Source organism: Stenella coeruleoalba (assembly GCF_951394435.1).
Source record: "Stenella coeruleoalba genome assembly, chromosome: 21".
Lineage (NCBI taxonomy): Eukaryota > Metazoa > Chordata > Mammalia > Artiodactyla > Delphinidae > Stenella > Stenella coeruleoalba.
In genome coordinates this window covers 26,827,003-26,851,137 of record NC_137167.1, presented here as the reverse complement: position 1 = coordinate 26,851,137, position 24,135 = coordinate 26,827,003, and the positions used below count along the sequence as shown (strand labels likewise).

Genomic DNA, 24,135 nt, shown 5'->3' with positions numbered 1-24,135 from the left:
GGCTCAGCCCCCAGGCCCAGCATCAAAGACCATAAGATCCACACTCCGTGGAGAACCTGGGGACAAGAAGAAAGTACGGGGTGGGGGGTAGTTACAGGATGCAGGCTTGTGCTGGGGGACCCGGGGCGGGACCGCAGGCAGCATGATTTTGCTTGGGATTCACCGCTGTCAGGGGTTCGCTGTGGCGATGGGCATCTTTGTTTTTACGTCGGGTGTAGAAGGAACAGAGCAGGGCTGCAACTGTGATTAGTAGAGGTCATGATTCATGTTAGTCTGGAGAGGGGAATTTCTGTTCTTTTCTGTGGCCTGCATAGTGTTCCCAATATTGCTTGTGATCACGAACAGGCAGTGACCTCGGAGACTGTGTGTGGTCAACAGGAGGACAGCCAGCTCTCAGGCCGGGCAGCAACCAGGTGTCGGTGTCAGAGCTGTTCGTTGTCTTTCTCCCAGCCTTCAGGCCAAATGATGTCCCCACCAGCTGGAATGTATTATTAAACTTTGTTCTTTGCTGTATAGTCTCTTTCTTTCATTTCCAAACGGACAGTTATAATATTAGATACGTTGGGGAAGTGTCAGCACTCCCTCCAGCCCCAAACTGCTCTCCCATCCCCACCTCCCACCTCGGAGAATCGCTGGTCCAATGGGAAGACCCCTGGGAATGAGGCCATCGGCTGGGTCTTATTACCAGCTCTGCTCTCAGACCGTGGCGCAAACTCCCATTCCCCTCTGTTCCCTCCCAAGTCTTTCTGTACAGAATGAATTGTTTAACTGTATGTTTTCTTATGGTATGTGGGGTTTGTTTTTATCATGGTAACATGAGATTTACCCTCTCAGGTTAAGTCCTTTAAATCATTGTTTAAAATGAACGGATTACATTGTTTAAAATTAGCAGTGCGCAATCCAGCGCCATTAACTATAGGCACAGCTTTGTATGGGAGATCTTTAGGACTTGGGCATCTTACATGACACACTTTATACCTGTTTAACAGCAGCTCCGCACTTGCCGCTCCCCTAGCTCCTGGCAGCCACCGGCTGCTCTCTGCTTCTATAAGTTTGTTTCTCTTAATTGCTTCCTATGCATGAGACCATGCGGCATTTGTTCTTCTGTGACAGGCTTATTCCACTTAGCGTGTGGAATACGGGTCCATCCATGTTGTTGCAAATGGTAGGATTTCCTTCCTTTCTAAATGGCCGAATAATATTCCATTGTAGGTATGTACTATATTATTTATCCATTGGTGGACATGGAGGTTGTTTCCATAGCTAGGCTATTGCAAGTAATGCTGTTATGTACATGGTGGTGCAGATATCTCTCCAGGATAGTGATTTCATTTCCTTCAGATAAATACCCAGAAGTGGGATTGCTGGATCATATGGTAGTTCTATTTTTAATTTTGCTATTAAATCACCATGGCCATTTATAAATAATCCTTTATGTAACAGCTTTTCGTACTAGAGTCTGAGGTCCTCGAGGATAAGTACAAGTTCTTAGTCATCTCATTATCCCTGGCGCAGTGATCTGGGTGCTTAATTAATTGTAAATGCATGAATATCGCTCAGTCCTCATAAAGCACTAATTCTCCATATGCCATGTTTTCCTTGTCAGAAATGGGAATACGAGGTGGTCCTCAGGGTTGACATGAAGATGCGTGTAGATGTGGAAGTGCTCCCTAAATCGTCCCGTACAGAGACTGTGAAAGGCATTATTAATTTCCACATTAACATAAATTCTTTCTAGACTTATCTTAAATTCTATTTTCAAGGAAATATCATGGCTTCACGATGCACATGCAGATGGTTGTGTTGTGTGTCTTGCCTCTAGCTGTTCCTCGGACCAGTGACACCCAGTGCAGCTCTGTTCCCGAGCCCAGATATGGGAGGAGAATTGGTTTGGAGTTTTCAGCAGGCTCCATCGTTCGCTTTGAGTGTAACCCAGGATACCTACTCCAGGGCTCCATGGCCATCCGCTGTCAGTCCGTGCCCAACGCTCTCGCTCAGTGGAATGACACAATCCCAAGCTGCGTAGGTAAGCGTGTGTCCCTAAGGTGGGATAACTTGCACGTGGTCCTCCATCTCGGGGTCACAGCAGCACTGAAGAGCTGCTCTTCAGTCCACATGAACTGATCCATGCTCCAGACCTATTTAAAGGGCAGTTTATCAGAAATAATCGAGTAGCAGCCAAACCCTAAAAATTATTGTTTCATGGAACAACTCATCAGATTAACAAGCATGAAACATGTTTTCCTTCTCGATACTTATTAAGTATGTCATCTCAAGCCATGGGTATACAACATAATTTCATTTGGGGGGAAAATCACTACAGTGTTGATTTGTTATATTACTTGTGTAATGCTCTTTTAATAAATTGGTGCTGATGAAAGTCTGAAAAGTAATAGGTTAGCGCAGCCTGAATAACAATGCCATTGTTGGTTATAGTTTATTTGCTTCATTTTGTGTAAGAACCTCCAGTGCAATCATGATTTAGCACTTGAATTCATCTGTGCATTTTAAGCGTCTCTTCTCCTCTCTGGATTTGCTCATAAATCCCATTAATATCATTTTGAGTTGCGTGTCTGCATATAGAAAACTCTGCAGAGCTTCTTAAATTGTAGTAAATCAGTTACTCGAAACAGAATTCACTTCAGAGATGACATCGTTAGACAGTGCCTGAGACTTAGCAGCATAGCAGATACTAATCTATGGTATTGATCATTTAAAAGAGAACACACTAGATGGGAGGGAGACACAAGAGGGAGGAGATATGGGGATATATGTATATGTATAGCTGATGCACTTTGTTATAAAACAGAAACTAACACACCATTGTAAAGCAGTTATACTCCAGTAAAGATGTTAAAAAAAAAAAAAGAGAGAGAACAGACTAAATTTGACCTTGGCTAAAAATGCCATTTAAAGTACCATAGTCCATGTAAAATATCTCTTAATAGCTGATCACACAGTGAAAGAACACTAAGTACAACATTAACGTTGTTCTTCACTGTACTTTATTTTTACTAAATATGGGTTTGTCTTTTAGTCCCCTGCAGTGGCAATTTCACTCAGCGGAGAGGTACAATTTTATCCCCCGGCTACCCTGAACCATATGGTAACAACTTAAACTGTATATGGAAGATCATAGTTACAGAGGGATCAGGAATTCAGGTAAGTTCTCAAAGCCCAGAGTCTACTAATAAACAAAGCTGCTGTCCACGGGTTTTTCCTTTCTTTTTTTCCCCCTTTTTGTATTGGTTATTCTAAATACATAAACCATAACCTGTTTCTCTTTTCTTACCATTTCTACAAAGTGTTTGTAATCATATTTCTACATTTGAAATAAAAATGATAGACTTTTAGAATAAAATCTATCAGAAGTGCTATTTGTAGAAGTTTTTGGGTGTCACTTCCATGATCTCTTTTCTTTGGTTTCGCTTTTCTCTTACATGTATAGTTTTAATTTCATGAAAACCCTATTGGACTAGTCTAATTTTATTAAGCAAAAAATAAATATTAAGTTACTATTATTGTTTGGTAGATTCAAGTCATCAGTTTTGCCACAGAGCAGAACTGGGACTCTCTTGAGATTTACGATGGCGGTGACGTGGCTGCACCGAGACTGGGAAGTTTTTCAGGTAAGATGGCGCCCATCCCCTTGTCTCCGTGAATCCGAATCGTCAAACACTGACAAACTGCAAGAGAACACTCAATGCTGACGTTTCTCCAGGAGGCTCTTCTATATACATAACACTTTCTCTAGTGTTGGGAGTCTCAGAACAAGAGCACCGGAACGCAGGTGTGAAGGAGAAAGCTTTGTCGTCCACGAGCAGGAGGGCTGATGTGAAGGCAGCGGGTCACTTTTGTCGGACCCCCGAGCTGGGAAGAAAGAGTGGGTTATTACCCTGTGGGCCCAACAGGGTGTCTCACTGAAGTTAATTGTGTGAGGGGGGTGGGGGGAATGAACTTTAGATTGGCTGATTTTCCTTTTCTCATATGCTTGTTGGACGTGTTTGGCACAATTGGGGACCACGTAAGGAGGTGGTGGAGCAAGGGGGTAGGGGCACAGATGGAAGGTTGGGGACACACGTGAGAACTGAGAACATGAGTAAACATATGGAGGATGTTGTGAACTGGCTTTCTCAGTGACTGAGAAGGGAGTGGGAAAATGGAAATGAGGAAGGCTGGCATAGAGCTGGTTGTGACGGATTTGAATTTGAGACATGGGTGTGAACTCATGGTCTTCATATGTGTAGCTGTAGACACAGAGGAAGATGAAAATGTAAGTGTGGATGCGGATGTGTGTGTGTGTACGTATTTCCTACCTCTGTCTTTTGAGAGGTGTAAAACAATTACCCCAGTAGCCATGAACCCACCTCATACCCAATTCTAGGTTTCTAGATGTCGCTTTCCATACCATTCTCCCTTAAAGGAACTAGTGCTTCCTGGGGAGTTGCTGACTCCAAGGTTCTGATGGGAAAAGCACACATGATGAACCATTTCGTATAAAATAGAAATGTATGGATCCATACTGATGTAAATAGATACATGCGTGAACGGAATGAGTGAAAGAGGAAGCCTTCCCTTGCAGAATCCAGACTAATCTAGGAGATGGAATTAGAGAATCACCATTTGGCAGCCATTAGGACAGCAAATGATTCACATTGGAACATCAGTGAATGCTCAAACTAGTGTGTGAGATTTTGGTGAGGAACAGAGAGCCACAGCCTCAGTGCATCTCCCCACCTAGCCCTCATTCACCGCAAAGGACGAAAGAAGTAACTCAAGAGTCGAGAAGCCTGGCAGACACCACCTTCCTCAGGCAGTCATGTTAAGATCTCCAGTATCAGGACACCTGCGCATTGGTGAACTGATAAACCTGCTCTCAAAACAAACAAATGAACAAAAAAGTTTGATTTGGCTTAGAACTGCAGTTGCTGTGGTGCGTAAATACCCCCACCAGGGCTGATTTCAAACAACCAGCATGATGTCACTAAAAGCTGAGTTTGAGAGGAAGTGCCCTGAATTAGCCTCTGGAAGCGTCCCAAGGCACCTCACACCCCTGAGAGCCGGCAAATATGGTGACCTCTGAAGAATACAGCATCACATTTTGATATTCTTTCCAAAAATGCATCACCCTCTGAATCTAGTCAGAGAACGTCAGACATTCTCTTTGGAGGTTATGTTGCTAAAGAAAAATCATTTTATTAAATGCCTTCACCTTTTTTGGAGGACTGGTTTTGCAGTTTGGCTGCACTGAGACCTACGGCAGTGAAAACATCTGATTTATTACTGCACAGCAGCCCTGCATGTTTTGTTTTTTCTTTTTAAACTACTCACTCCCAATCTTTTGTAATGCCATTTTCTAAACTTATGTTCGAGTGTAGTCTCCGCTTAAATGAACATTGATATAATACTAAAATTGTGAGAACCCCCATGTAAACAACAACAAATCCTTTCAGGCATGCATTTGATTAACTTATAAAATGTTAAAGAAAAATATTTCACATGAGTAGTTTTTATTAAGTTTTATCATGGTATAATTTGTAAAAATAATTTTTTTGAATTATAATTTTCTAAAATAAAAATTGATTTTGAAAAATATTTTACACACAAAAAGTGGCTTGTGTCTTTCAAAAGTATCAAGTTCATGAAAGGGAAAGAAAGACTAAGAAACTATTCCAGACAAAAAAAAAAAAACTGAAGGGAAGTAATCATGGATGGAGTACTTTTGCTGGAAAACCCATTATTGGCAGATTGTCGAAATTCCAGTGATTTCTGTAGAATACATGGTACTGTTGCATCTGTGTTCGTTTTTTTTGTTTTTGTTTTTGGGTTTTTTTTAGAACTGCTCTGTTTGAAGAAATGCACAATGAGTTTTTACAAGAAGTGAGTCATCATGTCTACAATTTGCTCACAGAGGGTTTAGAATAAAATAATTTTACACACATATGTATTGTGGAAACATAGACATAGATATCATTATTATGTAATATATGGCCAGATAGTGGGTATATGGGAGTTTTCTGTACTATATTTGCAACTTTAAGCTAAAAATTATTTAAAATATTTTAAAAGGAGTCTTTTTTTAACTTTATATGGAAGAAATGACACATCAGCCGTGAAATCTGAATATGTTTTAAAATGTTTAAAATATGTTTTACACTTTTTTGTTCCTATGATACTTTCAAAATATTTACAAAGGAGAATCTGAACCCATTTTAAAAGTTAGTTGTTGACTGAAAACAAACAAGAATGGGTAGTTGTTAGAGGTACTTATTTCCGGAAAAATGATTGACTGACTTCTTGAATAAATTCAATTTTTTAATTTTCCTTTTCTGTCTGGATAGCCATGTGTATGTAAGACTCACATTGTAAGCCATTTAAAATCATTTTGGGAAGTAGACAGCTTATAAATTTTAAGTGGATAAGACAGAGCAAAATTCATACCAATTTGTAGCTGACAATTGGGATTGAGGGAAAGTAAATATCCATGTGCTGAGAGTGGAGTCTGCAGAGCTGTAATGCGATTTCTCAGCTTTCTGTGTGTGCGGTTCTGTCTAGGTCACAGTGAGACAATGCGATCAAAAGTATTCTGCCTGTGGCAATAGTTTTTAAAAAATCTCTCAGTTGCTGGGCTTCCCTGGTGGCGCAGTGGTTGAGAGTCCGCCTGCCGATGCAGGGGACACAGGTTCGTGCCCCTGTCCGGGAAGATGCCACATGCCGCGGAGCAGCTGGGCCCGTGAGCCATGGCCGCTGAGCCTGCGCGTCCAGAGCCTGTGCTCCACAACGGGAGAGGCCACAACAGTGAGAGGCCCGCATACCACAAAAAAAAAAAAAAGAAAAAACTCTCAGTTGCATTTTGAACAGTGGGAATAAGCTTCTTCTGAGAGTCCCTTCTGAGCAGAGCCCTAAGCTGGAGCCCCCTGCAGGGGCACGCAGGACAGGACTCTCTGTGGCTGCAGCAGGTGCCGGCCGCCTAGCATCCTCCCAGCACCCCCAGCACGCCTCATATGCCACCTGGGGCATTGAGATCCAGCATCTTTTGTAGGAAAACAAATGTACACAGAAGTACAGAAGTACAAACAGGACTGTCGTTCATGAATTTACTTGCTGCAATTAACAAGAACATTTAGAGGGGACGTGATAATCCACAAAGCACTTTCACACACACAGCACATGTATGACTCACATATAAGGGATGTACTGTTATCTTTATTTTACAGAATTAGAACATATTCAAATGCTTTCAGTGACAACTGATTTGTGTCAGAGTCAGGAGTGGAAGCAGTTTTTCTGATTCCACTGTAACACAGTTAGGGAAGATAAACAAAAAGTCAAAAGTGTGTGTTGAGTACCTGTGTGTGGAAATGACTTGACGGGGGGCTGGAGGCTATTAAATACACTGATTATCTGAAGTTACAGGTAAAACCAGGCAGAAAGTAGTACAGGTGCTATAATTAAAACTTACCTAGTTAGATAACATTGTTCTTTCTGCAGACATTATCCAAATATACAGAAATAATACATGAGTGAGAGGGCAGCAAACGTCATACAATTTGAAAAAAAATGGGTTAAAACTGGAGTTTTGGGTGGATGTCTCCTTCTTGTCTTGAGGTCACCCCACTTTGCAACATTCCCCTATCTGCACTCCATTAGCTATTAATTAGTTTCAAGGAATAATCTCTCTTTATATGTGTCTGCAGACCTGCAGGAATAGGCTTATGTTTCCCCCTCCATGACTGTGCAATTAAAAAAGTCTATGTATGTATCTATCTATCTTCATGCATCAAAGCAAGGTCAGATAACAAAGGGGTTAAATCTGAAGACATTTTCTTTTCTTTTTTTTTTTTTTTTTTTTGCGGTAAGCGGTCCTCTCACTGTTGTGACCTCTCCCGTTGTGGAGCACAGGCTCCGGACGCGCAGGCTCAGCAGCCATGGCTCACGGGCCCAGCCGCTCCGCGGCATGTGGGATCTTCCCGGATCGGGGCACGAACCCGTGTCCCCTGCATCAGCAGGCGGACTCTCAACCACTGCACCACCAGGAAGCCCTGAAGACATTTTCTAAATGTTTGTCATTCAGCAAACACTTAGTTTGAGAAGAGTGGAGATTTTTGAATGAGTAGGAATAAGAAAGGCAAAATGGATAGAGGAGAGGGAAAGAGCATCCCAGACTACGATTATGGGAACACGTTGAACAGGAAAATGAGTTGTGAAATAGAGTAGTGAGAAGCAGCTAGAAATGCAGGTAGTAGTTAGATCAGGCAGGGTCTTTAGGTCAAATCAAGGAGGCTGAAATTTTATCCTAAGATGACCAGGAATCTAGGAGAACTGTAACATGACATAATCATGTGTCCATCTTAAAAAGAGCTTTCAGACTCCTGAGTGGAGAATGAATTGGATTGAGACAACAGTAGGTTCAGGAAACAAGTTAGGACTGTGGTACTATCCCCTCATCCTGGTTAATAGCACTGGTGGCTTGTGCTGGGATGATGGTGGTCAAGATGGAGGGATGGAGTGAGTGAAACCAAGAAGGATGGAGGAGGCTGGCTCGTTAGGGTCTGACAGCTGCCTGTAGGGCAGCACAGGTCACGGAGAGGGAGGGGGCCTCTGATGGGAGGACTTCAGCGGGTGTTAACAGTGTGGATGGACGTGGGGACACAGGAGGTCACCCAGGCTCTGCAGGGATGATTATGAGTTGAGTTGTGTTCACATCATCTTCCAAGAGCCTTTGACAACCAAGTGATGGGACGGATGGCTGGAGTCCTTACCTGGAGTCATTGGTTTAATTACAGCTGTCGGAGGATCTTAGAATCATTTAAGCAGAGAGTGAAGGGTGACAAAGGATATTATCCTTGCAACATTCTTCATCTGTCTTGGATAATTATCAGTTTATTTCCTTGTTTTGTTATTTAAAGTTATATTTCTTTCTTTATACATTAGCATCATCTTCATCTGGTAATTTGCCTGCACCATGATGAGTTTTACGTGATGGGTATTTCCTTCACATATAGGAAGTGTGTACTTATTCAGAGAATGATTTGAATACAGTAGAATATCAAGCATGTACCCTTTTGGTAAAGAGGGATTTAAGCTGGCTGTTGTTTTCCCATATTACAATACATTCCGCCCACGTGTTTTACACTTCTGGCTGATGAACACATGCTTTTCCTCGGCACCTTGGGTACCCTGGCTTTTTTGTCACCCCGGTCCTCAGCATCACTAAATCTCCTGATTTGTCAGCTGCTATCAGGTAGGTTAGAACATTTTAATTAAACGAGGCATTATGTAAAATAAACCTGTATTTTCCTTTCCATGTGTGTTTCATTGAAATCATTTGCAGATCTCAGAAAGAAGATTATTCAGTACGAGTCACACAGGGATAGAGAAGAGAATATATAGTCAAAAGCAACCTCTTCTGGATAATATATTGCATCAGATCTACAGTCTAACTGCTTCCCCAACCTCCATATGACTTGCGTGTTGAGACTTTGTCCCCTCTTTGTTCGTGACAAGTTAAAAAAAAAAAAGCAAATGGTTATGTTGATAAAAGAAAACAATGTGAAGAGTCAAATGAATGGTGAAGCATAAAAATTTGTGTGTTTTCACTGATATGATAAAGAGATGTCACATCTACCTGAGGAGGGCAGAGAAAATGTGGAATTTCTTACTGGACCTGGAAGAAGAGAGTGGCTAAAAGTATAACGATCAAAGCCAATACTTGGGTTAAATATGTGGCGATCAGACAAGTTAAAGGGATCTGTAAACCTAAACAAATATCCTCAGTGACTTTTTTTGAAGTATAGTTGACTTACAATATTGTGTTAGTTTCAGGTGTGCAGCAAAGTGATTCTGTTAAATATGTATATATTTTCAGATGATTTTTCATTATAATCTGAAAATTATAAGTTATTATAAGTTATTACAAGTTAATGAATATACTCCCTGTGCTCTACAGTAAATCCTTGTGTTTATCTATTTTATATACAGCGGTGTGCATCTACTAATGCCAAACTCTTAATTTATCCCTCCCTCCCTCCCTCCCTCCCTCTCCCCTTAGGTAACCATGAGTTTGTTTTCTATGCCTCTGAGTCTATTTCTGTTTTGTAAATAGATTCATTTGTATTATATTTTAGATTTCACATATAAGTGATATCCTATAACATTTGTTTTTCTCTAACATATATCACTTAGTATGATATTCTTACTGATTTTATAATGCGAAGAGTGAACGCATGAGTGATGTTACAGCTCAACCTGCATCACTTCTCACAGGTACCACCGTGCCCGCACTGCTCAACAGCACATCCAATCAGCTCTACCTGCATTTCCAGTCGGATATCAGCGTGGCAGCTGCTGGCTTCCACCTGGAATACAAAAGTAAGGTCACCTGTTTCTGCATCTGGCTTTCACTGGGATATTGAGTAATTTTCTTAAAGGGAAAATAGATCCCTGCCCTTATTACACAGTGAAATTTTATTCTAAAACTATGTTTGGAAGTTCCATGAACTTGGGTGTTACAAAACCGATCTCTATGAACTTTGTTGTTATTATGTTATATAATTTTGTGACAATTATAATACAGAAATTTATAATATAATTTATAATATATATTTATAATATAATATATAATTATAATATATTCTTATATTGAACTATATTTTTATTATATTATATATTATAATTATATTATGAAAGACAATAGGGAAATGAAGAATTTAGCATCTGGAATAATTAGATAAAACATCGACTATGCTTTCAGGTTGGTTGTGTTAAAGAAAAGTACAAAATAACCATTTGTAATATTACTAGTTTTCTTGTGAGTGATAGCAAATATTCATGTAAGTTTCCAAAAATGTAGAAAGTCATAATTTCCAAATAGATTATGGTCATAAGCCTTTTCTATTTCTAGTCTTAGAGGCTGGTAGAATCAGACTAGCAAAGAGCAGCCACTTTAGTGCCTGCCTTGGTGTATTATTCATTTTAATTGGAAGAAGGTAATGCAAAGTAGATGCTAACCTTTTAAAAATGGATGTGAGACTGAGTTAATAGTCTGATAAATGGGATGACAAAGGTCAAATTCACAAATCTTCTTTGGCGTTTGATTATGCAGGTAAACCTTGTAAAAGTGAAATAAGAATTTCCAATGAGAGCAAAGTTTATTTTAGGACATGTTTTCAAGCACTAAAAATGCTTAATGTTGATATTCATCTCCTTTAATAAGCAGTTGCAAATAAGCAAATACATGGATAAGCTTTAATAAATGATCCTTTGAATTGAGATAAACAGTTTGCTGGGATGTAAATGCATGCATGTTTTGGAAAGGCCAGGTTTCCAGCTGATGATAAATATTCTGAACCAGACACAAACCACAGGGCTGTTTCGCATTCCAGTTAAATTTCCCTACTTATTACAGGCATTTGTATGCAAGTTTATTCCAATTTATTTGAATAGGACTACTTTAGTGACAGCGTAAAATGATACTATGGATGCTATTTATGTAGGATATGTCTGGAAAAATCTGCTACTTTGATACATTTTGTGAACATCTGTAGATACGAAACTATAAACCTTATTTATGATAGTGTTAATAAATTCACTAATATTTTTAGCAGTGTTAGAATTGATGAATGTGCTTATTTCTTCCTCTCAAAGTTATCTTGTGGCTTCTGGCTCTTCACTCACTCCTTATAGAAAGAGGTGCTAGTAAAATAATTAGTCTACAATTACTGTGTACGATTATCTGTGTACTCACACAGACTTCAGCTCCAGCAATATAGTAATTACCTACATTTCACTTTATTCTCAGCTGATAAAATTCATTAAAAGAGAGACGAACATATTTCTTACTGAAATTAATCTTGTTCAAGAATCTTAAGGCCTTGTTTCATTACTTAATGTATTTATTTTTTACTTGGCCACACGGAATGCTGCGTTTTCATTTGTGATTTTCTTTTCTGAGTGGTTGTTTTCGGACGCTGACAGCATTCTGAGGGTCATGGCATTACCTTCCATGTACTTAGAGGCAGTCATTTCTCTGTTCTAATTCTTTGTGTCCGTTTAAAATTTGGATTATAAAAAATGTTGGTAGAATTAATCTTATTAAGGTGAACACTAAACAGCAGGAGGACTGTTGAAGTAAGTTTTCAAAAGATTATCTAATATTCTTAATCTGTTAACGTATTTTTGCATCAAGCTTAAAATGTGTATTGCCAGTCCACATGTCTCTAAATTCAGACTTTTTGCTACAATATATATCCAGGTAATAATAGTAAAAACAACAACAAGCACATGTTTATGCCTGGTCCTGCCCTAAATGTGTTATGGGTGCTTACTCTTTTGTCCTCAAAAAACACCATTTTTGAGGTATGCTCAGTTTTTAAAGGAGAAGGAACAGAATCTAGCATGTGTTCAGCCTGCCCAGGTCAGAGTCAGGCTGCTAACGACTTACAGAATGAACACAGGTAGACGTAGATGTGTTTCATCACAAATGCAGTTTACTGAGCACCTGTCCAAATATCCCAACTGTCCAATCAGAAAGAGCACACAGACTGCCCTTCTTTACAGGTGGTGACACCACCTGTCACTAGTAGCTGAATGGCATGTGGAAGATAAAGAAGCTTGGGAGTCAGTCTTGGAGATCCAGTTCTAGATCCAGCTCTGGCCCTAAAACCTGCGCTGTATGGCAAGTCCACGCCTGCTTCCATCTGAGGAGTCTGAGTTTTCGCATATGGAGGTGAAGGCTAGGCACTGTTAATTGTAACGGTCCATAATTCCAAACGAGCACTGATAGGAACTTCTCAAACAAAAAACAAACACTTTATCTGAAGGGATGAGTTGTAAAATATTAATGATAGCGAAAGTGATTCCCAGGAGGTCCGGTGTGGTATGTGTGATCTAAATTCTCTGTGATCTTATATGATCCAGCTAAAAGGTCAAAAGACCAGCATCTTTGAATGCTTCATACAAGCCTGTAGCCATCTAGCCAGCTTTTATATTATTTGACTTGACTGGAAATTTGAGTTAGGCAGCAGAAGGATACAAGCTTCACGCTTGCTCTGAGCTCCGAGCTGAAGAAAAAGAACCAAACGGAAACTTTAAATTTCTGGGAACTTTAAAGTATAGATATGGGAACAATGATGATGTTGGTTTATATTGGAAAATACAAAATCTGACCTTGAGGTGTATAGCATGGAACCTGCTTCTGGGGAACAATATGGCAGTAACTGTTCTTGGATTCAACATGAAACAATATATACAGTCTTGCCTCAGTATCTGTGGGGCATTGGCTCCAGGAGCCACCCCCCCCGCCACCGTCTCCCCTCATGGATACCAGAATCCACAGGTTCTCTGGTCCCTTAAATGAAATGCTGTCGCATTTACACCTAACCTATGCACATTCTCTCATATACTTTAAATCATCTCTGGATTACTTATAATAACTAATATGATGAAAATGCTACATAAATAGTTGTAAATAGAAAGGAAATACTATGTAAATTGTTGCCAACCTGCGTCAAATTCAAATTTTGCTTTTTGGAACTTTCTGGAATGTGTTTGTTCAAAAATTTTTGAACCATGGTTGGTTGAATCAACAGATTCAGAACCCATGGTTACAGAGGCCAATTGTATATGTAAATATTTATAAACAAGTTTATTTCAGTGGAATTTGGTGGGAGGAGGACAAATAAGAGTAAACACATGAGCCCTGTTGGAGTGTTTGTACTGATCCTATTTGTATCTTGTTGATTTTTTCCCTCTTTTCCTGACATCTTTTGGTTTAACTGAGTCTTTTTATTGCTCCAATTTATCTCCACTATGGACTTACTAGATAAACTCTTAAAAATGTTAATGGTCTCCCTAGACAAGTTTAAAATATGCATCTTTAATATAACACAGCTTACCTGCAAATAATATTATGTCACTTAATAGGTACTGAAACTTACAAGCATGTACTTCTAATTTCCTCTTTCCATCCTTTATGTTAATATTGTCTTACATATTATTTTTACATGTTATAAAGCCCACAAAATATTTTTACTGTTTTTGCTTTAGATATTGATCTTTCAGAGTGGATAAAAATAAGAAAACTAAATATTTTATATTTACCTGTTTTTAGCATCTTTGGAGCTCTTTATTTCTTTGGGTGAATCCAAGTTTCTGTCTAAAATTTTTCTGTCTGAAGAACTCCTTTTGACTCTTCTTCTAGTGCAGGTCTGCAGACAAAGAATTCTCCCAGATTTTGTTTTTCTGAAAGTCATCATTTTACCTTCATTTTTGAAAGATATTTTGGCTGGGTGTAGAAATCTGGGTTGAAAGTTCTTTCAGTATGTTAAAAATGCCACTTCATTGTCTTCTTATTTCATAGTTTGTGATGAAAAGTAAGCTGTATTTCTTAATGGCTATGCATTTGTCCCTGTTCTCTGGCTTCCTTTAAGAATTTTTCTTTATTTTCATCAGGTAGACTATAGTATGTCTAGATGGATTTGTGTGTGTGTGTGTGTGTGTGTGTGTGTGTGTGTGTGTGTGCGTGCACACGCATGCGCTTGATATTCATCCTGTTTAGGGTAAACTTATATTCTTGGATCTAAGGTTTGATGTCTTTTATTATTTATGAAAAATTGTTGACCATTATCATTACAAATATTTCTTTTCCCCAATTCTCTTTTCCTGTTTCTTTTGGGACTCTAATTACATGTGTGTTAGGCCTGTTGATATTGTATCACAGTTCTTGTTCCTCAGTTCTGTTTTGTTCACACTTTCTCTTTGTGTTCCAGTTTATGTAGTTGCTGTTAACCTATGATTCTCTGAATCTTTCCTCAGCTGTGTTAAGTCTGCTAATGAGCCTATTGAGATAATTCTTCATCTCTGATATTGTGTTTTGCCCCTTGAATTTCCACTTCTTTCTTTCTGTTTTTGTTTTCTTTTTGCGGTATGCGGGCCTCTCACTGTCGTGGCCTCTCCCGTTGCGGAGCACAGGCTCCGGATGCACAGGCTCAGCGGCCATGGCTCATGGGCCCAGCTGCTCCGCAGCATGCAGGATCCTCCCGGACCAGGGCACGAACCCGTGTCCCCTGCATCGGCAGGCGGACTCTCAACCACTGCACCACCAGGGAAGCCCTCCACTTATTTCTTAAAATTATTGTCTCTCATCAATAATTACTCCATCTCTTCATGCATGCTATCTTTTCCACTAGATCTTTTAACATATTTTTTATATTTAATATCCCTGTCTTATATTTCCACTATATGAGTATGCAGAGTCTGGTTACTTACTTCATCTCTAGGCAAAGGGTTGTTATTTCTTGAATATTTTATTAAAGGTGGACACCACGAGTAGAACCATAGAGATTGTGGTTAATATTTGTGCCTGGGAATGGGCACCACTTTTGTTAGCCTGTTGAGTCAGGAGGTACACTGGATTTGAGTTCCGTTGTCGCTATGGTTACTTTCAGAGCATCAAATTCCTCAGTGGTGAGCTGGCACTGCCAAGTGCCTAATTGGGGGCTTTTTCTCAGCATCGTTACTCCACTCTGAGCTGTCAGTCCTCCCTAAACACCTTTTCAAAAGAGGTGGCATCTGCCCCAGTAGTAGACGCTGTTGCTTGTCGCTCAATGTTAAGCTTACACTGGAGTCAGAGTTGCTCTGTGATTCTCTTCCAGCCTAAGTCAAACCTTGAGAGTCTGCACAGAGTGGGGTGGGGTGTTCTCAGCATTCTTGACCCCCTCCCAAGGTCGTCAGGGTCTACCTGTAGTTGGCCTTTGAGGAGCGTTTGCCGAGTGTCCCCTAGGGCTAGAAGACCATGGTCTTGGTGCTGATGTAGCGTCTTAAGCTCATACTGGCTTTCCTGCCACACCCCACATGTAGACTTTCTTTTTCCGTACACCTTTCTCCAAGCTGCAGTGCCCCTTTCCCTGTTCCCTGGAGGGAACAGGTTTTGCTGCTCCTCTCCCAGTGGCTTAACACTTTAGTTTCCTAAAAGTGAAAGGGTTCGGGAAGTGCGTTGGGTGTCATGCCCCTCTCCACAGAAACATTGATATTTGGTGGTGGTAAGGGAGAGGCTCACTCCAGGCTCCTACCATGCCCCCAGTATCTCTCTTAATTAGTCAATGGAGGCATGTGGAAGGAAGGACAGACTCCCTTCTGTCTGGGGCCCTGAGCTACTGGAGACCCATGCTCAGGTACTGGCCACTTGCTAAAACGTTAGCTGATGTGTCATTGCCTATGTGTGAGTTGGTCCTTTCTCTCCTGTGATCTGTCACAGTGACAGTTTGTGTGTCCTCCCTCTCCTTGAAGGCACTAATCCTTTGGAACTGATGTCACCTGGGTACCTGAAACCTCAGCTCCCTGATGAGTTCAAGAAAGGTTATGATTTTATAGTTCAGACTTTTCTCATTGTTAAAGTGGGAGTGAGGTTATATTTTACACATTTCTATATCCCAAGTAGAAGTGGAAGTCTTTTTATGGGTTTTAAAATTGCTCTAGTTCAAGGCTAGATGAATACTAAAATTATTTATTTAGATTAACCATAGAGAAACTTTTCTTGAATGTCCAGTTTTTAAACAAAATTATCTATCCAACTATCTATAACTATTATCTACCTATCTAGTACACTTAACTTTAAAGTAGTGACATAGGTTTCTTCATAACTGTGAACAAATTCAGAGATATTTACAGATAAATTATATAGAATTAAATGTAATATATATTTACATTACAAATACATTATTAGCAGAATAAACCCATCTAGTTGAGACAATCTTCCTTTAGAGGTTGCTTGAAATAGAAACTATTTATCTCGATTTTTACACACAGCAGTGCTTGTTTAATAGTCACACTTTACATGACTAAAACCTTCTTTATTAAATTAGACTGGTACTGTGCCTGAGCTTACACATAGTTCTGTCTTGCTATGTTGGAAGATACTTAATTTCTGGGTCTGCAGGGAACCATGTAAGACCTAATCGAATGACATCTATGCCAGATTAATGTCATAAACCCAATGAGTGTGTTTGACCTCAAGTGAAAGGCTTCTGCAATTATTCAAACCTATTTAATGCTGATATATGGCACTGAGTCCAAACAGCACCAACATAATTCTATATATGAAAGTTTTTTTTATTTCACTGTCTTTTTCGAGACCTTTTTCCTCTCACACTCACTACTGGGAAACCCATTGGAGTTAACAAAATATTTCTAGAGTCTATGAGATATGACATTTGACCCCTGGAAGGCAAGTGAAATAGAGAAGCTACTGTGCAGTGTGAATTTTAGATGTCCTACAAAGCAGAAAGTTAGCTTTCTACTCTAAACAGTAGCTCAGCAGAGGACATGGTCTGATGTGGAAGCCATTCTCCCATGTCTAATACTCTGGCCCTTTGATACAGAACATTATACAGATGGGTCAGAGCCTGGAACATGTAAGCTATGGCCATGACAGCCTCGTGTAAGAGAGAGAAAGAGACAATAATTTTTTTTTTTTTATAAAAAGACAATAATATTGCAGTAACACATTTACAATATATTTATTCTGAAAAAGAGGAGTTTGAATTAGTGATTTGTAGTTATTATGAAAAAACAAAAATTTCAGAGAAAAGTAAATATAGTAACTCTTTCATTGTTTGAAATGAATGCTTATCCTTTACAAGGTAGAGTCAAATGGAGATTTTTTTCACATTTTAGCATGCTTGCAAGTTCGGTGTATTAATTGTCGTTAGTTAAAATGATTATTATAAAATAAATATAAAGTATTTTACTATTATCAGACTTAAATTTTTTCTCAAATATTATTTGACCTAGAGCTGACTGTAATATAGTAGTAGTATTTCAAGTACAAGTTCAAAACTTATTATACATGATTAAGTCCTTCTCATATGTATTTAATTTGTAGTTATGTATATAATGAAAAATAATATTATATAGCATTATATAGCATGAATTTTATAAGATCTCACTCAAACGATAAATACTCAGGTGAATAAGAAATAGATTAGAAAAAGAGATAACCTGTCCGTTCTTCAAGTATTTGGTGCAACTTAAAAATAAGTATGCAACAAAGAAATTATTAAAATAAAGAAAATTTTAAAAGGCAACTAAAGAGAAAGATATAAATAAACTAGCCCCCTATATTAAAATAATTGGTACTGCTAAGCACTAAATTTAGCTTTAAATTTCTGGCAATAAAAGCGAAAAAAGGAAATGGAATTTATTTAATTATCTTTAGAAAAAAGAAAATGCAGTAATTAAAAGAGATAAGTTCCTTGCTTGTCTGTATTCTAAAAAGTACTTATAATTTAAAATTGAAGTTGTATTCAAAAAAGGTTTTCTAGAAAATTCAGAAGTGAACCTTATATGACAATCATGTGTCAGTTTTTGATATAATGGTGAGAACAGAGTATAGTGAACTGCATTAATTCCTGCAGGGGTCTGAGCTGATGGTCAACAGAATATTATCACTATAAAGCTATATTTATTATGGATGTGCTTTTAAAATACTTGCATTCTGTTTGTTTTCAGTGATCAAATAAGTACTACATTTCATTTCCTTTGTGGACTCATTTCAAAACAGGCACTCAGAAGGAAGTACGTAATGAGGATTAAAATTCTGGAAAATGCCTTAAGTTTTTGAAATGAAGAGTACTACACATTTTTAGTGAGATGTTATCATAGTTGAATACTGACAGCTTGAAATAGCCTTCTACAATTACAGTAATCCTTATAAATGCATGCGAATTATTAATGCGTGTTTTAATGACACTTTAATACTATATTAATAATACTAATAAGGTTTCTCAACTTGAATGGCGGGCATGAGTAAAACTCACAGGAAGTGAAAGGTTGGATAAGATAACACCTCATATACCCCTGGGTGCATTTATGGAGATTTTATCTTGTGCATCCACGGAAGACAGCGCTGTACCTCCACCAGAGTGGGCATCCTGTAAACCGTGTCCATTCAGGGGTGTAATAAAGTTATCTTCATGTATTTAACTCTATATCAATCATTTGTTGATCCGTAAAATTTATCTAAGTGCTTTTATTTCAAAGAATCTCCCGAGACCCTTTCAACTCCTACCTCCTATTAAAATTGCTTTCATTAACATCAATTGATAATTCATGTCTTCCTCATTTCATACCAAGTTCTGATTGCACCAAGGACCATGGAAGAGTTTAAAGTCTTGTATATCTTGACTTCTACCTAACATCACAGAATGTTCCAGAGACCCTTCTAGTAATGTGAAGTCTGTCTTACAAGACTGTTCTGGGCATTCAGTAGTAACAGAACTTTGTTTGGTGGGTAACAAGAGAACCCCAGATTTATTTGGGGTTGAATGTAATACACACAAAAAACTGGTAACTGATTAAAACTTTTCTCCTAACAGTGATGTTTTGGCATTTTAACAAGTATTAAATTTAAGTGAAAGGTGCAATATAAACTACTTAATCCCTGGGTTCTTTAGCTGACTGTCTTCTAAAATAAAGGGATTGGAGTACAGTTTTCCTGTTGTCCTTTGATAGTCTTTGGAATTTCAGGCATTAATGGATTTGGGACTGGGAAGGGTGGAGTGTACAGAACTGACGCTTAATCCTAAACTCTTCGGACCATCACCTACTGTCCCTGCCACTGATTTAAGAGGTGGGTCCCAACATTAACTCTGTATTTATCAGCTAGTCTCTGGTTGCTGCTTGAGAGGATCGTCAATCATTAAAGAAATTCTGCTGCTACTCACTCTGCCCATTACTCAGAGAGTTGCCTACATGAAAAGGAGTTTGGTTTCAAATTATCAGTTGTCACCTGGTGCATCCACCCTTGTAACTCATTTGAGACTCATCTCCTCTTGGTGATGATCGCCCCCTCATCCCTGTCCCCCGAAACTAAATTGTGGATGTCGCTGCATTCATCCCCATTTATTGGAGCATCTGTTATATGCCTACTCTAGCCTCTAGCCTCCATAGACAGAATCATGATAAGACAACCATACATGGTCTCTGCTTATGCAGAATTTATATTCTAGTGGTGGGGACATAATATATAAGGAAACACCATGATGGTTATAGATTGTTTTAAGCACCTTGAAGCAAATAAGCAGTATTCTGAGGTGCAAAGTAACTGTGGAGCTCTGTTTTTCATTGACAATATTTATTGAAGGAAGGATGAAACAATGGACATTATTCAACCACAAAAAGACTTAAGGGAAATGCATTGTAGTCAAAGGAAACTATCAAGGGGTACCCCAGGTAGAAAGGCACCTATTGTACTCATGAAGCCAAAAAAAAAAATGTCTAGACTAGAGGGAACCTTGTGGACAGTCAGAAGAGAGGCAGGAAGCAAAATTGAAAGAGTGAGCCAGAGAGAGAATGTTCCCCACCTTGTAGCCCAGGATTTTATCCTGAGAACAGTTGGAAGACATTGAACAGTTTCCATCAGGGAAGTAACGTCATCTGATTTATCCTTCAACCAGATCAATTAGGTCGTTGAGTAGAGACCCACTTGGACAGTGACAAGAGAAGGGGTATCCTCATCAGATAAACAGATGTTGCAGTTGTCAACAGGCTCAGAGGAAGCTCAGTTCTGTGGCTTAGAGGAGGTGGAATGCAGGAGAAACGAGGATGTGAGATGCACATGGTAGGTAGAACTGACAGGTCTGCTGATGGATGCAGAGTGTGGACAAGGACGAAGTAAGAAGGCCAATGGGTTTGGGCATCCTTACTAATGATAGGTCTGTTCGGAATTGTTATTTCTTCATGATACTTGGTAGGTTGTATATTTCTTGGGATTTATCTATTTCTTCTAGGTTATCCATTTCATTGGTGTATAAGTGTTCATAGTTTTTTAAAATGCCTTTAATTTCTAAATTTAATTATTTGAATCTTTTAAAACTTTTTTCTCAGTCTATCTAAGGGTTTGTTGATTTTGTTGATATTTAAAAAAAATAGTTGTGGTCTTGTTGATGTTTTCCATTGTTTCATATTCTCTATTTTATTGACTTCTCCTCTAATCTTTATTATTTTCTTCCTTATGCTAACTTTTGGTTTAGTTTGTTCTTTTTCTAGTTCCTTGAGGTATAAAGTTAGGTTGTTTATTTGAGATCATTTTTCTTCTATAATGTAAGCATTAACAGCTATAAACTTCCCTTTTAGTACTGCTTTTACTGCATCCTGTAAGTTTTTATATGTTGCGTTTTTGTTTTCATGTCTCCAGATATTTGCTAAATTCTCTTGTGATTTGTTCCTTGACCTGTTGGTTGAGTTTAAGATTGAGTTCTTTAATTTCCATCTACTTGTGGATTTTCCTTTTTTTCCTCTACTATTGATTTCTTGTTTCATTTTAAAGTGATTGATGAAAATACTCTGTGTGATTTCAGTTTTTTAAAATTTGTTTAGACGTGTTTTGTGGCCTAACATGTGGCCTATCTTGGAGAATGTTCCATGTACACCAGAGAAGAATATGTGTTCTGCTTTTTTGGGTGGAGTATTCTGTATATATCTCTTAGGTCTAAATGGGCTTTAGTGTTGTTCAAGTCTTCTCTCCCTTATCTTCTATCTGGCTGTTCTATCCATAACTGAAAGTGGGATATTGAAGGTTCATACTGTTCTTGTGTTTGTGTCTATTTCTCCCTTCAGGTCTGTCAGTGTTTGCTTCACTTATTTGGCAGTTCCAGTGTCAGGTGCATATATATTTATTATTGTTATATCTCCTTGGTGAATTGACCCTTTTATTATTATATATATAATGTCCTTCTTTGTCTCTTGTGACAATTTTTGTTTTAACATCTATTCTAAGTATGGCCATCCCTGATGTCTTTAGGTTCCTTTTTGCATGAAATATCTTTTTCAATCCTTTCACTTTTAGACTATGTGTGTACTTAGATCTAAAATGAGTAAATGGTAGATAGCAAATGCCTGGAACTTTTTTTTAATCCATTCTGCCAATCTGTGTCTTTGTTTTCTGTATGTCTTTTAGCATTTTTGTCTCTATTTTCCTCTTACTCCATTTTTTTTTGTCTCATTGATTTTTTTGTAGTGACATAACTTCTCTTTGTATTAAATAAATGTTTTCATTGTGGTTACAACTGCAATTACATAAAACATCTTAAAGTTATAACAATCTGTTTTAAACTAATAATAACTTCAATCACATTTAAAAATTCTACTGCCCCCCAAATTCATGAGATTGCTTCTCTTGACACTGGACACACAATCCCTATGCTTTAATGAGACCTTATGATCTATTAAATCGAAGGAATAGAATAGCATTTTTTATGTGACCTGAATCAGCCAACAGTTGACAGGTAAGAGAAAATATTTTTAGCTCCATATACACTAAACTTCTTAGACAATGAATAAAAAAGTAGTTTCTTTTCTTTGGATACTTTTTCTTAATTAAAGGGGCTTTCTTTACAGCTACTCTTTGATGTCAAGAAGATGTATGGACATTGAACAATGTTGTATAGAAGTCTGAGTGTACAGGATGACACATGTAGGTTTAGATCTATGTGATGATGACATTTGACATTTACTTCATCTATTGTCATCCTCCCATCAGGTCTCCCTATGTGAAGTTGTGATTTCTTTCTTCACCTGTTTTCCAGCACATTGTCTGACCTTTAATACAATTTTTGGATTATGGGTTTACAGATATTGTGAACAACACTTCTGTCTTAGGGTGTGCTTATGCAAAGGACTGGTTCTTTAATTGGTTACAATGAACAATATACTCGACAAATTTTTTCGTTTCAAAATGAAGGAGTAGCCGATATATTCCCTATAGTGTTTACGATGACCTGTCAGGTACCTAATGCTCATGTTTCTACATATCTGTCCTTCGACCTCTTTGCAGCTGCCAAATAATCCAACTCTATTGATCTCTCCATTTGGTCTGCTTTCCTCTTTCTTTGATTATTATATTCATTATTGTTTTAAGCTGTCCAGCTAGAACAACATATTGGTTTTGAATTCTGAAGTTTGAAAACCATACACAATGCCAGTTGAAATGAGGACAGTGATAAGTTGAAAAACAAAATGTTCGAACTTATTTTAACTATATTTACAAAGGTCCTGCTTATCCTGCTCTAAATATTGGACAAAAAAATGCATGTTTATCATGTGTTTCAAAACCATAAAGTATCTTTATCTTTTTAGAATTCTAAATTGTAGTTTGAAATTTTATGGCGCAAGTATTTTAAATGTATTTTTTTAGGGTCAAATAAAAAATAAATGATATACAGTAGGAGTTCATGCCAATCTGTGATGGGAAAAAAAAGGTGAAATTGAAATATAGTTGCAGTTTATTTTCTAAAGTTATAAAGGAGAGGGAGATAAATTAGATTTATATCAATAAAAAAAGTTAAAGGTGTAAGTGATGGTATTTGTCCATATTTAGCAATTTTATCATCGATGAAAAACCCCAAATGGCTTAAAATTCTGTACTAGGAATAAAAAATATCGTCACTTAATGCATATGGTGTTTTATAGTTTTTAGCATATAGACATTTAAGGAAAATCAATTTCAGCTTATAAAAACATTATGCTACACCTCACACCTGCTCATCCCAGACAGAATCCATGTGTTTCATGGCTTGAAATTATCCTGTTTATATACAGTGGTGCCCATCCAGTGTAATTTCTATAGCATCATGTTCTCAAATGAACAATCTCACTGATGGTGAGAAATAAAGACTCTTCTCTCTGTTTCATCTTCTCAGGTTCCAGGGTAAAGTGAGGCAAACTGGTGATTCTCAAACTTTAATGCATAAGAATCACCAGGGATGGTGTTAACAGGCAGATTCTGGTCCAATAGTTCTGAGATACCCAAAGTGTGCATCTCTTACAGGCTCCCACACTTACCATACTTTGAAAAGCAGGGCAGTGGAGGAAACTGACTGTTACCTCACCCAGGTGAGCAGGTGGGTCTGCACACCTGCACCTGGGAACCTTGGCCTGCCCATCTCACTTTGCTCTGCCTTGACCTTAATGTCAGACACCGGAGTCTACATTAAGGTTCTTGTGAGGATTAGAGCAACGTGATGCAGCCAGGAGAGCGACTGGCAAACAGTACTGTCTTCGTCCCTTGCTCCAAGGGACTGCCTGTCCCTTGATTTCTCCAAGCGCTGCCTGTCGAGACCCCAAGGCTGCCTCGTGAGT

The 24,135-nt window shown here is 38.4% G+C and overlaps 1 protein-coding gene across 1 annotated transcript in view; it reads left to right on the top strand.

Moving 5' to 3' along the window:
- CSMD1 (CUB and Sushi multiple domains 1) overlaps positions 1-24,135 on the top strand; it is a gene marked incomplete at its 3' end in the record, with an annotated part of 609,346 nt that overhangs the window by 435,860 nt on the left and 149,351 nt on the right. Inside the window, exons 30-33 of the mRNA XM_079909493.1 lie at positions 1,823-2,026; positions 3,038-3,162; positions 3,533-3,629; positions 10,267-10,371. Of these exons, the coding sequence (XP_079765619.1) occupies positions 1,823-2,026; positions 3,038-3,162; positions 3,533-3,629; positions 10,267-10,371 (531 nt within the window). The remainder of the gene's footprint in view (positions 1-1,822; positions 2,027-3,037; positions 3,163-3,532; positions 3,630-10,266; positions 10,372-24,135) is intronic.